Source organism: Mesoplodon densirostris, chromosome 4, assembly GCF_025265405.1.
Source record: "Mesoplodon densirostris isolate mMesDen1 chromosome 4, mMesDen1 primary haplotype, whole genome shotgun sequence".
Lineage (NCBI taxonomy): Eukaryota > Metazoa > Chordata > Mammalia > Artiodactyla > Ziphiidae > Mesoplodon > Mesoplodon densirostris.
The window spans coordinates 30634207-30648354 of record NC_082664.1 but is presented as its reverse complement, the minus strand read 5'-3'; the positions used below and the strand labels follow the sequence as shown (position 1 = coordinate 30648354).

The window sequence follows — 14148 nt, the reverse complement described above, 5'->3', positions numbered from 1 at the left end:
GAGAGTTGTCGGTGGGGATTCCACAGAGAAGGAAGGCTGTGCTGCCCCCAGGGCTCAGCCCCCTCCAGAGACAGGGTGGTCAGGGCTGGGATGGACGGGGTGTCCCCACCCTGCCTGGGATGAGTCCTGGAGGGAGGGCTGTGAGGCGGGTGCATGGGTGGAGCGCCAGGGACCATGACAGGGACGTTGGAAGCCAGGTGGGCTGGTGGGCTGAGTCTGCAGGGGGCTGGGCACCTGGATGGGCTTTAAGCAGGGGCAGCGTGGTCACATCTGAATGTGGAGAGGGAGCAGGCTGTGCCTGGGAGGAGGGCGATTATTATGGGCAGGCTGGGGGCTGGAGAAGGTTCAGAGCTGGTGAAGGGCCCTGGGAACAAGGGTGGGCCCCTCACTGGGCATCTTCACAGGCCTTTGGGGGCTCAGGGCTGGGTCCTCAGTGTGAGCTAAGCACAGCAAGGTTTGGCCCTGGGGTTGCTCTGTGTGCGCCCTTGGGGCCTGGGTCAGGTGGGGCAGAGCACGAGGGAGCCTGTCCAGGGAGCTCACGGCCCTGACCTTTGGACGGCTCTAGTTCTGGGGGTGGAGGCGGACGGGGATGATTCTGGAGGCTGCTGGGTTCCCAGCCCAGGGCAGTTCTGGGCAGTGAACAGACTGTCCCCAGGGCTGGTCAGGGGCCCAGTGTAGATGTGCTCCATACCCTGGGAAGGGCCTCACTCCTACGTCCTGGGCAGCGTTTGCAGCTTCGTTACTGGGTCCTGGTGACCTGCGTACTCCCTGTCCCCTCAGTGTACCCCGTGCGGTGCCTACTGCCCAGCGCCCATGGCTCCTGCACGGACTGGGCCGCCCGCTGGTACTTCATCGCCTCCGTGGGCCGGTGTAACCGCTTCTGGTATGGCGGCTGCCACGGCAATGCCAATAACTTTGCCTCAGAGGAGGCGTGTGTGAGCAGCTGCCGGGGGCCCCAAAATGGGCCCCGCCAACGCGACCCCGGGGCCTCTGGCCGAAGCACCCATAGAGGCAGAGGCGGCAGCGGTCCTGGGGACCAGCAGGAAGCCAGCCGGCGCGGGACGGGGCCTGTTGTCCAGAGAAAGCCCTCGCCTTCCGGTGGCCTCTGGTGGCGAGATCAAGAGCCTGGGCCGGGGGCCGTGGACCACAGACAGGCCTTGGGAGAAGGGCCCCCGGGCCAGGAGCTTGGGCCCAGTGCCGCTGGACTGGGAGGAGACGCGGAACCACCAGCACCACCTTCCCACAGCTCCTCCTACAGGTGAGGCCCACCTTCCCCAGGTGGGATGGGGGATTAGCGACCCAGGCCCAAGGGCTGAGCCTTTTGGAGCTAAAACCCTGAGGTCAGCTGGGCCCCCCTCCATCCCTAACCTGGAATCTTCCAAACAGCCCAGACTGGAGGGTCTTGCTACCATCATTCTACAGATGGGGAAGCTCAGGCTTTGGAGACATGAGACTTGCTCAGGGTCAGGCAGTCGGTGGATGGTGGTGCCTGGACTCTCCAGCAGATCTTGCCGGTATAGCCCAGGGCCTGTCTAGTTGAGGCCTAGGTTATGAGCTCATGACCTTTGGCAACTCATCCAAATTCTCGAAGCCTCAGTTTCTTGACCTGTAAAATGGTGATGTGATCTCATAGGTTTAATGTGGGTCTTATTTGTTGTTAGTCTTGTGACTGTCATATTAATGAGATTTGGGAAGATTAAAAACAAAATAAATAAAACAAAACTTTGAATTCCAAAGGCATCAGGCATGTGTTTAGCCCCCCACCTGAACCTGGTGTTGCTTTTCTCCCAGCCTCTCCATCCCTGGGCTCTGTGCCTATTCTGTGCTCTTGCAGGAACAGGTTGAGGTAGCAATGCCTGGGGATATTGGGGGGGCGGGGGGCGGGGTAGGGCGGATTCCTGAGTCCTCATGCTTCTGGAGCTTGGCTTCCCCTGGGACCCTGTGGCCCCACAGGTGCCCAGGACGGGATGGGCACCAAGCTTTCTGTGTAGTGAAGTCCCTGGTCCCGGCACTCATGCAGACCCTCCCTCCCACCTTTCCAGGATCACCCTGGCAGGCTCGGAGCTCTCCCTGGTACAGGTGGCCCTGGGGCAGCTGGTGCGGCTCTTCTGCCCAGATGACAGCTCCCTGGACCCCCACGCCAGGTGGCAGAAAGACGGGCGGCCCATCTCCTCTGCCAGGTGTGTGTGCAGCCTGCACAGTCCCTCTGATCTCATGGGACGGGTGGGTGAGTGTGGGGCGACGGCGCCTCTTGTGGGAGCCAGGCTCGTTGTTGCCTCAGGAGCCCAGAGCTCAAGCGCCCTCTCTTCATTCAGGCACCAGCTGCAGCCCGATGGCTCCCTGGTCATCAGCCCCCTGCGGGCAGAGGATACTGGCACCTACAGCTGTGGCAGCACCAGGCCAGACCGTGACTCTCAGAAGATCCAGCTTCGCATCACAGGTCTCTGTCCCCACCCCTCCGCAGTGGGTTCTCACGGGCCCTGGGGTGGGGTACCGGCCGGGAGGGCCTGGGCCGGGGGGCCTCCACACTGGAGGACTAGTGTTTCCTTGGGCCAGGGCCTCCTGGTGGCAGGGACCACATGCTCCAGCTGGGCTCGTGGCCCTCATTTCTCCATCGGTCCCCCGCCGGCCCCATGGCCCCCCCTTCCTTCCACCCCCTTCTCCCCGCAGCTCACCCCTTGCTTCTCCTGGCCTCATGACAGGGGGTGATGTGGCCGTGCTTCCTGAGGCTGAACCAAGGCACTTCCCTCAGGCCAGGGACCCAGCCCAGGGCCACAGTCCTCGGGACCCCAGCCTAGGGGGCGGTTCTGGGGGCCGGGGGGCCGTCTCCTCCTCGCACCCGCGGCCCACGAGCAGGTAACAGTGTGCAGTGCTGTCCTGCTCGTGGTCTCTGCCCCACTGCGGCCGGGGTTAGGGGCGGTCTCGGAGAGAGCGGGGAGGGTGGGTGGTCCCAGGCCAGCGTGTGCTGTGAGCAGGCTTGCTGGCCCCTGCTCAGGGCTCTGTGAGGGGAGGGCTGGGGAAGCATGGCTCCCAGAGCTCAGCTTCTGGAGGAGGAAGGGGACCCCGCCCACCACCCCGAGCCGTGGGGCATGGAGCCGGGGCCTGGCCCAGGCCTCAGGAGCTGAGGGAGGGGAGGACACTGGCAGCTAGAGGGCCTGAGAAGGCCTTGAAGAAGGGCAGTTCACGGAGGGGACGCAGAGAGCTGGGGGTGCCCAAGTCAGGACCTGGAGGCAGACGCGCAGGGCGGGCGGGCGGGCGACAGTCGGAGGTTCTGGGTGGGGAGGTGAGATAAGCCACAGGTGTCTTTTAGACCTGGTCCCAGATGTCTCAACCGGAACCAAGGGGTGATGTTGGGAAGCGGAATCTGGCTGGAGATGGGGAAGGGGCCCACGAGGCTGTGCAGAGGTCCCGTCCCCTGGCGTGGGTGGGAGTGGGGGAGAGGCAGCGGCAAGGACCCCCTCACGGCCGTGGGGTGCTTGCTCTGCAGGCTGCATCTGGACCGGCACCAGCCTGGGGTGGTGGACGCCCATCCAGGCCAGCAGATCCGGCTGACCTGTCGTGCCGAGGGCTTCCCACCCGCAAGCGTCGAGTGGCAGAGAGATGGGCAGCCCCTCTCTTCTCCCAGGTTCGTTCAGCTCCTTTCCCCTCCCTCCTGGCCGGCCTCCAGCTGCACTCCCACTGGGAGAGGGAGCTGCAGGTGCCCCCTGGTCCTGAGCAGGACCCCAGGGCCCCTTGAGGGTTGGAGCTGTGGCGTCGGGCTCCTCGGGCAGACCGCATTTGGGTCTCTGGGCCTTTCCGGAGTGTGGTTAGCAGACAGAAGGAAGGGCCTGCTAACAGAGGTGACAGCTGAGCGAGGAAACGGGGACGGACACACTTCTGGCTGTAATCACAAGGGCTCACGTTTGTTGAGCCCGTTCGGAGGTGAGGCTTCTCTCCTCCGTATGACCTGCAGAGGAGACCAAATAGGTGGGTGCTATTTTATCCCCATTTGACACGCACAAGCTGAGCACCACACAGCTCCTAAGTGGGAGAACCAGGACTGAGCCTAGTAAACAAGTGTAGCAAAAACTAGAAACACAAACCAGAATTATTTTATATCAGAAAACTTGACTTGTTTATTCAGGCTCTAAAGTCAGGCATCTTTAAGGAGAGTGCCAGCAGCTGGAGGGCCTCAGGGCCTGAGGCCGACTGGCCCTTGGTCAGATCCCACTGACGGCAGGGGCTGCTCAGCCTCTCACCAGGGGAGGGAAGATCCTGCCCCTCCTGCCCCCTGCCAGGTGCCTTGGGGTGGGGACGCCTGATTGTGCTTGGCCCCCAGACACCAGCTGCAGTCCGACGGCTCCCTGGTCATCAGCCGCGTGGCTGTGGAAGATGGAGGCTTCTATACCTGTGTTGCAGTCAACGGGCAGGACCGAGACCAGCACTGGGTCCAGCTCAGAGTTCTGGGTAAGGCGGCAGTCCCGGGCGGGAGGGTGAGTGTGGCCGGTGGCCTCTGAGGTCAGGTGGTGCAGGTTGGGCGTGGTGGCTGACAGTGCCCCCTCCTTGGGCCCAGGGGAGCTGACAATCACAGGGCTGCCCTCTACGGTGATGGTGCCAGAAGGTGACACGGCCAGGCTGCTGTGTGCGGTGGCGGGCGAAAGCGTGACCATCAGATGGTCCAGGTAAGGCTCTGCTCCAGGCCGGCCTGGCCCTCGGGCCCTCGTACCTGAGGGGGTACAGCCCAGACGGGGGGTGCACCTTCCTGCAGGACGCTGCGGTCACCACCGCCCCCACCGCTTATTCTTCCACTCCTGCCTCCCGGCCTGGTGTCAGGGAAGGGGGGGCTTCCGACACACGCAAGCCCCCTGGGACTGCTCTTTTCTGTTGATCGGGCTACCCCGGGTTTCTCAACCTCGGCACTGTTGAGATTTTGGGCTGACGTGTTCATCTGTTGGGGTGCGCTGGAGGACGTCTCGCAGCATCCAGGCCGTCTACCTGCCGGATGCCGGCGGTGCTCCCTCCCAAGTCATGGCGATAAAAAGCCTCCAGATGTTGCCAAATGTTTCCTGGGTGACAGAATCTCCACTGGCGTTGAGAAACCCTGGGCTGCACACAGCTTTGAGGACTTCAGTGGTCTTTTGCTCCAAATCTGTTGGTCTTTTATTCATTCAGCGGTTTTTTGCCCACTTCCTCCTTGCAATATGTCAGGATTGGGCTAGGCTCTGGGGATCCTGGGGTAATCTGAGCCCCCCAGAAACTCCCAGGCAGGAGATGGCCCAGTGTCCCCCAGGCTCCAGAGGTTTGCCCTAAGTGCGTCTGTGCACAGTGGGGTGAGGTTGTCTCCTGTCTGGGAGAACGGATGAAGGGAAGGATGTTCTTGGTCAAGCCTCAACTGTGAGTATTGGAGCGATGATGCCAGGATGGGAATGGGCCCGCACACTGGCAGGAGCGGTGAGGGTCACGGAGGTCGGCTGCTTCTCTGTGGCCTTGATGCCAGGGAAGGTGGTGGGAGCCTCTGCAGGCTTCTCAGCTGGTGCTCTCAGCCGGCCCTGCCCTGATCAGCTGTGGCTGTGATTATCCTATCAGGCCTGGATCTTCCCAGCAGCAAACATGCTCAGGACACCCCTCTTCAAAACAAACAAACATAAACACACCCTCCTCTGACCCAGTGTTTCCCTGCAGTGGGGTCCTGTATCGCGTCCCCTTCATGCACGGCTGTTTACATTGTCTCGGTCTGCTCACCTCCCTGCTGCCAGCTCAGCCCTTGCCCCGGGGCCTCTCCTCCACCCCCGCACCCCCATGCCAGGGACACTGCCCTGACCGAGGTCACCAGTACCTCCGTTCCTCAGTCCTTGAACAGACTCAGTCCCACATGACCTGCAGTCTCCTTCCTGCTTCTCCAGCTGCTGCTTCTCTTTTCCTGGCCCGCTCATCACATCCCTCTCTCTGAGAGGCTGGTGTACCTTGAGGTCTGTCCTTGGTCCTTGGTCCTCGGCTTTTCTCTCTCTCACTTCACCTTGAGTAGCCCTGTAGACATGAAGTTTCCAGGACTATCAGTGCTGAGACACTACCTGGGTCCAGACCTCAAATCTGATGCCTCCTGGTGTCTCAGAGCACCCGAAATGCAAAATGGGGGAAAATAACCTCACCATTCACTCCTCATCCTGCCCTGGACCTCCCCGCAGTGGAGGGGCACCACCACTGCCCAGTAACCAAGCTAGGAACCTGCTACCCTTGATCTTTTCTTCTCCCCCACCTCCCACCTCCCACCTCTGACCCTCACCCAGGTCCCTTTGCTTTACTGTCTCGTCAACCTGTGTGCACACCTGCAGCAGCCACTCACCTGGCCTCTGCCCTTGGGCTTGTCCCTGCCCCACGCTGCGGTTGGTGATGCTTTCCAAGCACACGTGGCGTTGTCAGTCCTGCTCAGCTCACACCCCTCGCTTACCCCCAGGATCCGGTCCAGACTCCTGACCGGAGCCGTGCGCACCTCCTCCTACGCCCACTCTCCTTGCTCCAGCCGTGGCTTTCCTTCAAACCCCCGAGTCCCCGTGTCCTCCGTCAGCCAGCCGCTCCTCCTCACCCTCAGGTCAGGCCTCGGCCAGCTGTCCTCCTTAGGGAAGGCTCCCCTACCACCTGCACCCCGCCCCACCTCCTTGGAGGCAGGGATGCTCATGTCCTTCATCCCGCTGCTTAGAGGACCTCTGTGGATGAAGAGGGAGAGAGAGAGACTCCTGGGGATAAGGGTCAGAGCTACACTTAGATCAGCTGGTGTGAGTCCACCTCACTTCCGAGGTATTTTGCTTCGGCGTTGCTGGTCTATCATCTTGGTACCAGACCCATCCCTTCCTTAAGGTGAGGGGCCGCGAAGAGGGAGTCGTTGGCTCTGGAGTGGCCTTGGGTCACCTCCTCCTCCTGGCCCCGGGAGGGCTGGCACAGCTTCCCAGGGCCTGAAGATGAGGGCCTGGACAGCTCTCCCAGCGTCCTCTCCCCTCCAGGAACGGGCTGCCGGTGCGGGCTGATGGCCACCGTGTCCACCAGTCCCCGGATGGCACACTGCTGATCCACAACCTGCGGGCCAGGGACGAGGGCTCCTACACATGCAGCGCCTACCGTGGAAGCCAGGCGGTCAGCCGCAGCACCGAGGTGAAGGTGGTCCCGCGGGGTAAGGAAGGCCTACCCCAGGCATCTGCTTGTCCTTGAGAGCTGGCTGCCTGCTGCAGAATGCGGAGGGGGCAAGCTCTTCAGTCCAAGGGACTCAACTCCAAATCCTGCCTCACCTTGCCAGTTCCTGGTAGTGTGACTTGGAGCAGGCCAGTTGTCATGGGGCTTGAAACAGCCCTGGGAGAGAACTGCCAGGGCCTTTCCGTGCTGGTCAGCCTGGATGGTCAGGCCTGGCTGCCTCCTGTCTGTGGTGCTGAGGCTGGAATTGGCCAGGCTAGAGGTTGAAGTCTGGTAGAAATGTTGCTTAGTGAGCGGGACTGACAGTGGGCTTCCAGTCTGTGAGCTCCTTCATACAGCGACTGGGACGCATGTCCCAGGGCCCAGTGCGGTGCTCAGCATCACCAGGTGCTCAGAGGCTCAGTGACAGAGTATGTGCCTGCGGGAAGGCGTTGCCTTGGCCAAAGCACCGTCCTGCAGGGGCCACTTTTCACCTCTGTCCTGCCCAGCAAATAGATCCTTAGACGTCTGTGTATTTACCAAACTTACGAGACTTGAGACAGGCCAGAAGGCAGATTTATGTGAGGAGAGCTGTTAGGAGGATCCAGATGGGCATGTTTGCGATTAGCTATAGACATGTCTATCTGGGAAGCTAAATTGTAATCAGAAATGTGGTTGATGCTGAAGTTTGGTGGGGCTCCTCATGTGGTGTGACGTGACTGCCTTCCTGGATAGGACACTATGGCCTCAGTCCAGCTACCTATCTCCCGCCCCGTTAGATGAGCGTTGCTAATCTTACTTTTTTTTGTGTGGGCGGCAGGTGGGGGACCTTTCTTGATGAGACGCTCTCTCCCTCCCTCCTTTAACAGTGTTCCTTCCATCGATTAGGCTGCATGTTATCTGCTGTCGCCCATTTAAGCTTTTTGTAGCATTTCACTGCTTGAGGCTGTCTTACTGTGCCCTATTCGTGGTTTGGTGGCATGTTGGAACTGCAGTGTTCGAATCAGGGTGGGGGACCTTGTGCTAGTCACACTCTGGTGTAAGGGACATACTTCTACTGTGAAGACCTCTCAAGCTTTTTGCCTAAAAGCTTAGGGTGAGAAACAGAAAATATTGTAGGGTTAAAACATGGTGGGGGGGTCACTCACACTTTTCTAAGTGAGTGGGAATGCTATGGGGCAAAACAGTTACGTGCTCACATTCTAGCCATGGTTACTATGTGCCCCAGGGGCTATTATTATCTCCACTTCAGATAAGAAAACTGAGACACAGAGAGCTTAAGTCATATTAATTTGCCCAGAGACCCCCAGCTAGAAGTGGCAGAGCCATGATGGCGCCCAGGCAACCAGCGTGCTTCACCAGCAAGCCCAGCACCTCCTCACCTCTGGCCGTGATGGGTCCAAGGGCTGCAATGGCTGAGATAAAGTTGATACCAAAGTTATGATTTTTAAGAATAGACATAGATGGCTTGCTCTTTATGTAAAGGTAGGTAGTTCGTATTCTTGTATTATCGATAAACCAAGCCTTTATACAGCCGTCCACTTGTTAGGTACGGTCTTTCAGTTGTATTTTGGGAGGAAGCAGGGGAGAGGGCATGGAGTAGGCCATCCCCAGCCCCATGAGGTGACTTCAGGGAGGTGCTGCTCAGGCCTAAGCCAAGCTGAGTCATAAGAGCCCCTTCCAGAAAGAAAAGGCCACTTCAGTGCTAAGATGAAGCAGCAGGATGAAACTCTCACAGGGATTTATAAGATACTGAAGCTTCCAGTAAATTCAGAGGGGGAGGCAACCAGCGCTTTGTGCTCGATGTAGTATCAGTGCCACAGTTCACAGCCTGTCCTCCTATCACCTTGCCTAATACTCTTTGCTGTCTCTGGGGGAAGTGGAAAAATTGGAAAGATGGGGAACTAAGTGACTAAGCCGGGGCCACTGAAGGCACAAAACTTTTGAGGTGGGAGGAAACCAGCAGTGAAAGAGAGAACACAGCCTTTGCCGACTCAGTTGTGCTTAGGGCTGACCCTGCTCTCTTTTCTGCCCCATCCAGAGGCTGCAACAGTGTCGTCCAGCTCTTGAGGTCTCAATGGTCAGGGCAGGGGGTTAACTTCCAGAGATGTTTAATCGTCCAGGCAGTCAATATTTGGGAGTCTGTGATGGGCTGTGCACTGGGCCAAAGCTGCAAAAGAAGGGGAGGACCACTGCATGCTGACGTGAGGCCAGTGACCATGGAGACTGAGAGCCCTCCCACAGCTGTACATACAGGTGTCACAGGGTTACAGAGTGACAGCACTTTCCTTTCAGGGAAATGAAATGAAATGAAACGAAACGGTAGGGGAGCGTTCTCAGCCTACACAGAGCTTTCTTACCACCCTCTCTCCCCGGTTGTCTCGCAGCACTGGCCACCGCGCCGAGGGACCCCGGCAGGGAGTGCATCGACCAGCCGGAGCTGGCCAACTGTGAGTTGATCCTGCAGGCCCGGCTCTGCGGCAACGAGTACTACTCCAGCTTCTGCTGTGCAAGCTGTTCCCGTGTCTAGCCTCCCGCTCAGCCCATCTGGCAGCAAGGATACAACTCAGAGGGCTGGGAGAAGGGAAGACAGGCTCTCGGTCTCCCCCGTGTGGCTGGCAAAGGGAGTTCTCCGGAGACACTGGCCTCTTCAAAGCTGCTCCAGCTGTTGGGCACCAGCGGCAGCCTCCCTCTGGAGTCCCAGCAGTGTTGGCTTCTCTGACGTGCCACACGCGCCTGCTGAGTTGTCAAGAAAAAGCATCTATTTGGATAAGGACACCCTTCACTTTACAACTTGCCTCTAAAATTTTTTATACAGGATCAGTTCACTGTGTTTTAAAGAAAGCTACCAGGGTTCTCACTTCATTTAAAGCTGTGTGGGGAGGTGTGTAATGATCTCAAAGTTAATACCTATCTTCTACGGGAACACTAACTCCTGTTGTGTCAGGGAAGCATACTTTGCTCAAACTAGGTCTCATCTGGGGTCCAAACAGTGGTTCATTGCTCTGGTCCCTCTCGCCCTTCTAGGTAGCATAGCAGCCAGCTTCAAATCCCTCCCATCTGTGTGTAGGGTCATTAACAGCATGATGTTTGTGAAAACTGTCGACGAAGTGGAATATAAATGAAAGGCTCAGTATAGGGATTTGGGGTGAAAGAGCAGCCACTGCATCATTATCTGATTATGAAAGAACTAGAAAAGCTCCTTCCTTTCGTCAAGAGGCTGGAGCCCTCCTCCCGAGGCGGACATGCAAAGCCAAGCCGTGAGGATCGTCTCACACCTGCAGGGAGCAGGTGGGCCTGTTCGGTGCAGTGACCAACAAGGAGCCTCTCCTCCTCAAGCCGGAATCTCTGATGCACAATACTTGCTGCCAGATAAAAACCAGACTGTTGGGCTTCCCTGGTGGTGCAGTGGTTAAGGATCCGCCTGCCAATGCAGGGGACGCGGGTCTGAGCCCTGGTCCAGGAAGATCCCACATGCTGCAGAGCAACTAAGCCTGTGTGCCACAACTACTGAAGCCCGTGTGCCTAGAGCCCGTGCTCCGCGACAAGGGAAGCCACTGCAATGAGAAGCCCGCGCACCGCAACAGAGTAGCCCCCGCTCGCTGCAACTAGAGAAAGCCTGCGTTGCAGCAACAAAGATCCAACTCAGCCAAAAATAAATAAGTAAATAAAACAAAAACAGACTATTATAAAAAAACAGCACCAGCAGGATTGGGGGGGAACCAATGGAGGGGAGGGCGATGTAATGCAGGGAAGTGGTTTCAGAAATGGTTTGAGTTGGAAGAGGTCATTCTTCCTCTCTTGGAGCCTCTTAATTCCTTGCTGCTAAATCAAGAGGCCTGGTTTCCGTGAGTTTCCGAGTTTCTTTCCACTTTAACCTTCTACACATCCTCCAGAGGACTGGCTGGGCCTAGTAACAGAGGTTATTCTGGGACATAAGAAAGACAGGCATTACAGGGAAAGGTGACTTTTTTTATTATCAACACACTGGCTGGAAAAGACAAACAGCTGCATCATGGGTGAGTGATACTTCTTCTTGGTCTACCTCTCATTCAACAAAAGAAACGTGGTGGCACAGGTCTTTTTTTCTTTTCATTAAAAAAAAAATAGAGAGGTGCATCCCTTTCCCTAACCATGGCTGGTTTTGCTGTAGAAATTGGAAAATAAGGGCTACTTTCTTGGACTCCCCCGTTCTTTAGTTAAATTAGTATTTGGCAAATTTGTGACACACTTCAGAAGGTAAGTTTGAGGTTAGCTAGCTCTTCTTGGAACTAGTCACAGAGTAGTGGGGTAAGGTTAGAGGTGAGAGTGAAACTCAATCTAGACCAGTGGTTCTCAACCTTCTTCCATACTGGGAGCTTTTTAAAAAAACTGCACCTGGGGTTCTACTCCCCAGAGATTTTGATTTAATTGGTCTGGAGTATGGGCCAGGCATGAGGATTTTAAAATGTCCCAGATGATTCTAATATGTATTCAAAGTTGGAAACCACTGCTCCAGCCCAACTTCTCAGAATGTGAATCTTGTTAAAATGCAGATTCTGATTATTAGGTCTGGGGTCGGCTGAGGTTCTGCATCTCTAAGCAGCTGCCAGGTTGAAGTCTGCACTTTGAGCAAGAAGAATCTGACATCAGAGATGCGCTTAGGAACAACCAAAGCCTAAAGTGTGGATACAAATATGAATTTTAAGAATATACTAGTCCCAGTGAAAGATTTTCTAGCCATCAACCTAGAAATCTGTGGCGGCAGTAGAATGGAGAGAGGACAAGACCAAAAAGAACCAAAACTCACTTGCTAATAAAGAAAAGGGGAAAGAATAGCCCTTCATGGCCAAAAGCTTCTACCACGAACATTTATTTCTGTTAAAGCAGATTATAAATTCTCATCAGTACAAATATATATAACTTACATTTGATTGTAAGGCCAACGTTCAAAAGTAAAAATGAGATGGGATCTCATGTTGTTACCAGAGGTCAAGTGGCTGCAACTGGCAAATGGGATGTTCTGCTCACCTGGAGGGAGAGGGATGGACACACACCCCCCGACATGCACACGCACCCGCAGTGCTAATAAAACTAGAACCTCCATCCCCACAAAAGTTGTGGGAACAAAACTTACTTAAAGGACAAAGCAAAACCCACCAAGACCTACACGACAAACCAACACAGTAACCTGTGTTCCTGTCTATGGATATGATTATGTCATTGTCACCTTAGTGTTAAAACAAAGTAAAGGATTAACATAAGGAAACTGCAGCAATATATAGAAGAAAATACATATTCTCTATTTAGATTGATTCCATTAAAATAATGACATTAGAATTTCTTTATAGGTTTAAAACCAGGACAATACTGCTCACTGTTTATTTAAAACTACAACCTAGTTGACTATATTGGTCATAAGCATGATTGTTGTTGCAATGTGCTACTTACAGTAAATGATACCAAGTAAGCTAAGGATCCCGTCTGCAACTTCCAACTCTTCCTCTTTTTACTTCAATAGGCATAATGATAAATCAATCTTATGTACAATTTCTTACAGCTAACCCTTTACCTTTGGCAAGATTACTTACAACTCATACAACTTTTTAATAGTGAGAACTATTTAAAATATTCTAAATGCATAAAAATAAAGATTTTGGCTTTTTGATATACATTTATAATATTTATTCTTACTCAAAATGGAAGCTCAACTTTACCCCTAAAATATAGCTCTGCCGGGCGGCTCCTGATGTGCCCTCCTGGGAGTTCTGGCAGCACAGCCTGCCTCTTGTCCCCAGCCCAAGCACAGGCCACCCTGTTTTTGATCTTTAAGACAGGCCAGTACTGAGACAGGAGGCAGGTGAATGGCCTGAAAAACAAAGGGAGATCGTTTTGCTTCCCGTTGTGTTTTATATTCCAGTAAATGTGCTTTGAATACAGGTTCCTGTTCAGATACTTCTGCCTCTCTGTTGCCAGAGATTTGTGAGGGGCTGAGGGAGGAAGAGGGGGGCAGAGGGTAACATTTCCTTAACTTCTTTAGTCTAACTGCAAGGCAGCTCTTCTCTAGGAATGGTTTTCTCCACTTTTTTCAATCACCCCTTCAGCACTCTATGCCTGGACATGCTCCTGGGGACCTTTGGGATTAGTGAAAAGCGTACTGGTGTTGGGAACACAAAGTCCCCTTTGCTCCTTTGACCTCCACCCTCCGCCCTTGCCTAAGTACAGACAGAATACGTAAACCATAAGGACAGATTAAAGTTCAATTTCAAAAGTCTTCTGTAAGTCACTGGAGAAAGGGTTGGTGGGGGAGGGGTTAGTACGCTGCTTGGACTTGCTTTCTAACGCGGCCCACTGGGCTTCGAAAGGATCCACTGGGCAGGTGCCTGCAGAAACCTCTGTGTGCTTGTCTCCTGAGGCCAACCTGCCATCGTCTACACCATTGAAAGCTGCAGAACCGTTGAGGTGCTGAGCAGGAGGCTTAAAGAAGGGACTGGCAGTGGCACTGCTTGTCTCGTACTGAGGGAATGTCTGCTGCTTCACCAGGCTGGGAGACTGATGGGGTTGGGCAGCCTGAGGGTGGCCTGCGGTGCCAAACACGTTGGCAACCATCTGGGAGGGAGTGATGCCCACCACAGGCACGTTAGGGGCTGGATAGGTCAGCCCGTTAGCCACAGGGTAGGACTGGGCAGGGACAAAGGCTGGCTGCAGGGGCGGGACCACACCCACTGGCACAGGCTGAGAGGTGAGGAATGCATTTCCTTGGAAAGGTGGCGCAGGCTGGGAGATGGCACTGGGTGGAGGAGGTTGGAGAACTGGCTGCAGAGGGGCAGCTGAGGCCTGGGGCTGCTGGGCCCGGACGCACTTGGACACCTCTTCCAACCAGCGGTCGGCCTCAGAGGGAGTGCGTCTGTGACCAGCCTGGAAGAGACCTGGAGAGACAGCACCAGAAGATCGACCCCACTGGGTCCCTGGAACCAACGAGAGGAAGAGAGGAGAGAATCAGAATTATTAGGGGCTTCTTTCTTCACC

At 55.6% G+C, this 14148-nt stretch overlaps 2 protein-coding genes and 1 long non-coding RNA gene across 8 annotated transcripts in view; 1 reads left to right on the top strand and 2 right to left on the bottom strand.

Annotated features, from left to right (window-relative positions):
* PAPLN (papilin, proteoglycan like sulfated glycoprotein) overlaps positions 1-9975 on the top strand; it is a 31715-nt gene extending 21740 nt beyond the window's left edge. The window contains exons 18-26 of the mRNA XM_060095885.1: positions 781-1258; positions 2043-2180; positions 2316-2440; positions 2703-2856; positions 3488-3625; positions 4319-4446; positions 4553-4661; positions 6978-7144; positions 9528-9975. Coding sequence (XP_059951868.1) covers positions 781-1258; positions 2043-2180; positions 2316-2440; positions 2703-2856; positions 3488-3625; positions 4319-4446; positions 4553-4661; positions 6978-7144; positions 9528-9670 — 1580 coding nt within the window. The 3' untranslated portion in view covers positions 9671-9975. The remainder of the gene's footprint in view (positions 1-780; positions 1259-2042; positions 2181-2315; positions 2441-2702; positions 2857-3487; positions 3626-4318; positions 4447-4552; positions 4662-6977; positions 7145-9527) is intronic.
* LOC132487945 (uncharacterized) lies at positions 4123-8702 on the bottom strand. Its single transcript, XR_009531707.1, has 3 exons — positions 6323-8702; positions 5816-6006; positions 4123-5606 (listed from the first exon to the last, which is right to left on the bottom strand). It is a non-coding gene; the product is annotated as an uncharacterized LOC132487945 (long non-coding RNA).
* Positions 9976-11091: 1116 nt separating the features above from the next.
* Positions 11092-14148, bottom strand: part of NUMB (NUMB endocytic adaptor protein) — a 174706-nt gene continuing 171649 nt past the window's right edge. For all 6 annotated transcript variants that reach the window (XM_060095887.1, XM_060095886.1, XM_060095889.1 and 3 more), the window contains one exon: positions 11092-14087. In XM_060095887.1, the coding sequence (XP_059951870.1) occupies positions 13372-14087 (716 nt within the window). In that variant the 3' untranslated portion in view covers positions 11092-13371. The remainder of the gene's footprint in view (positions 14088-14148) is intronic.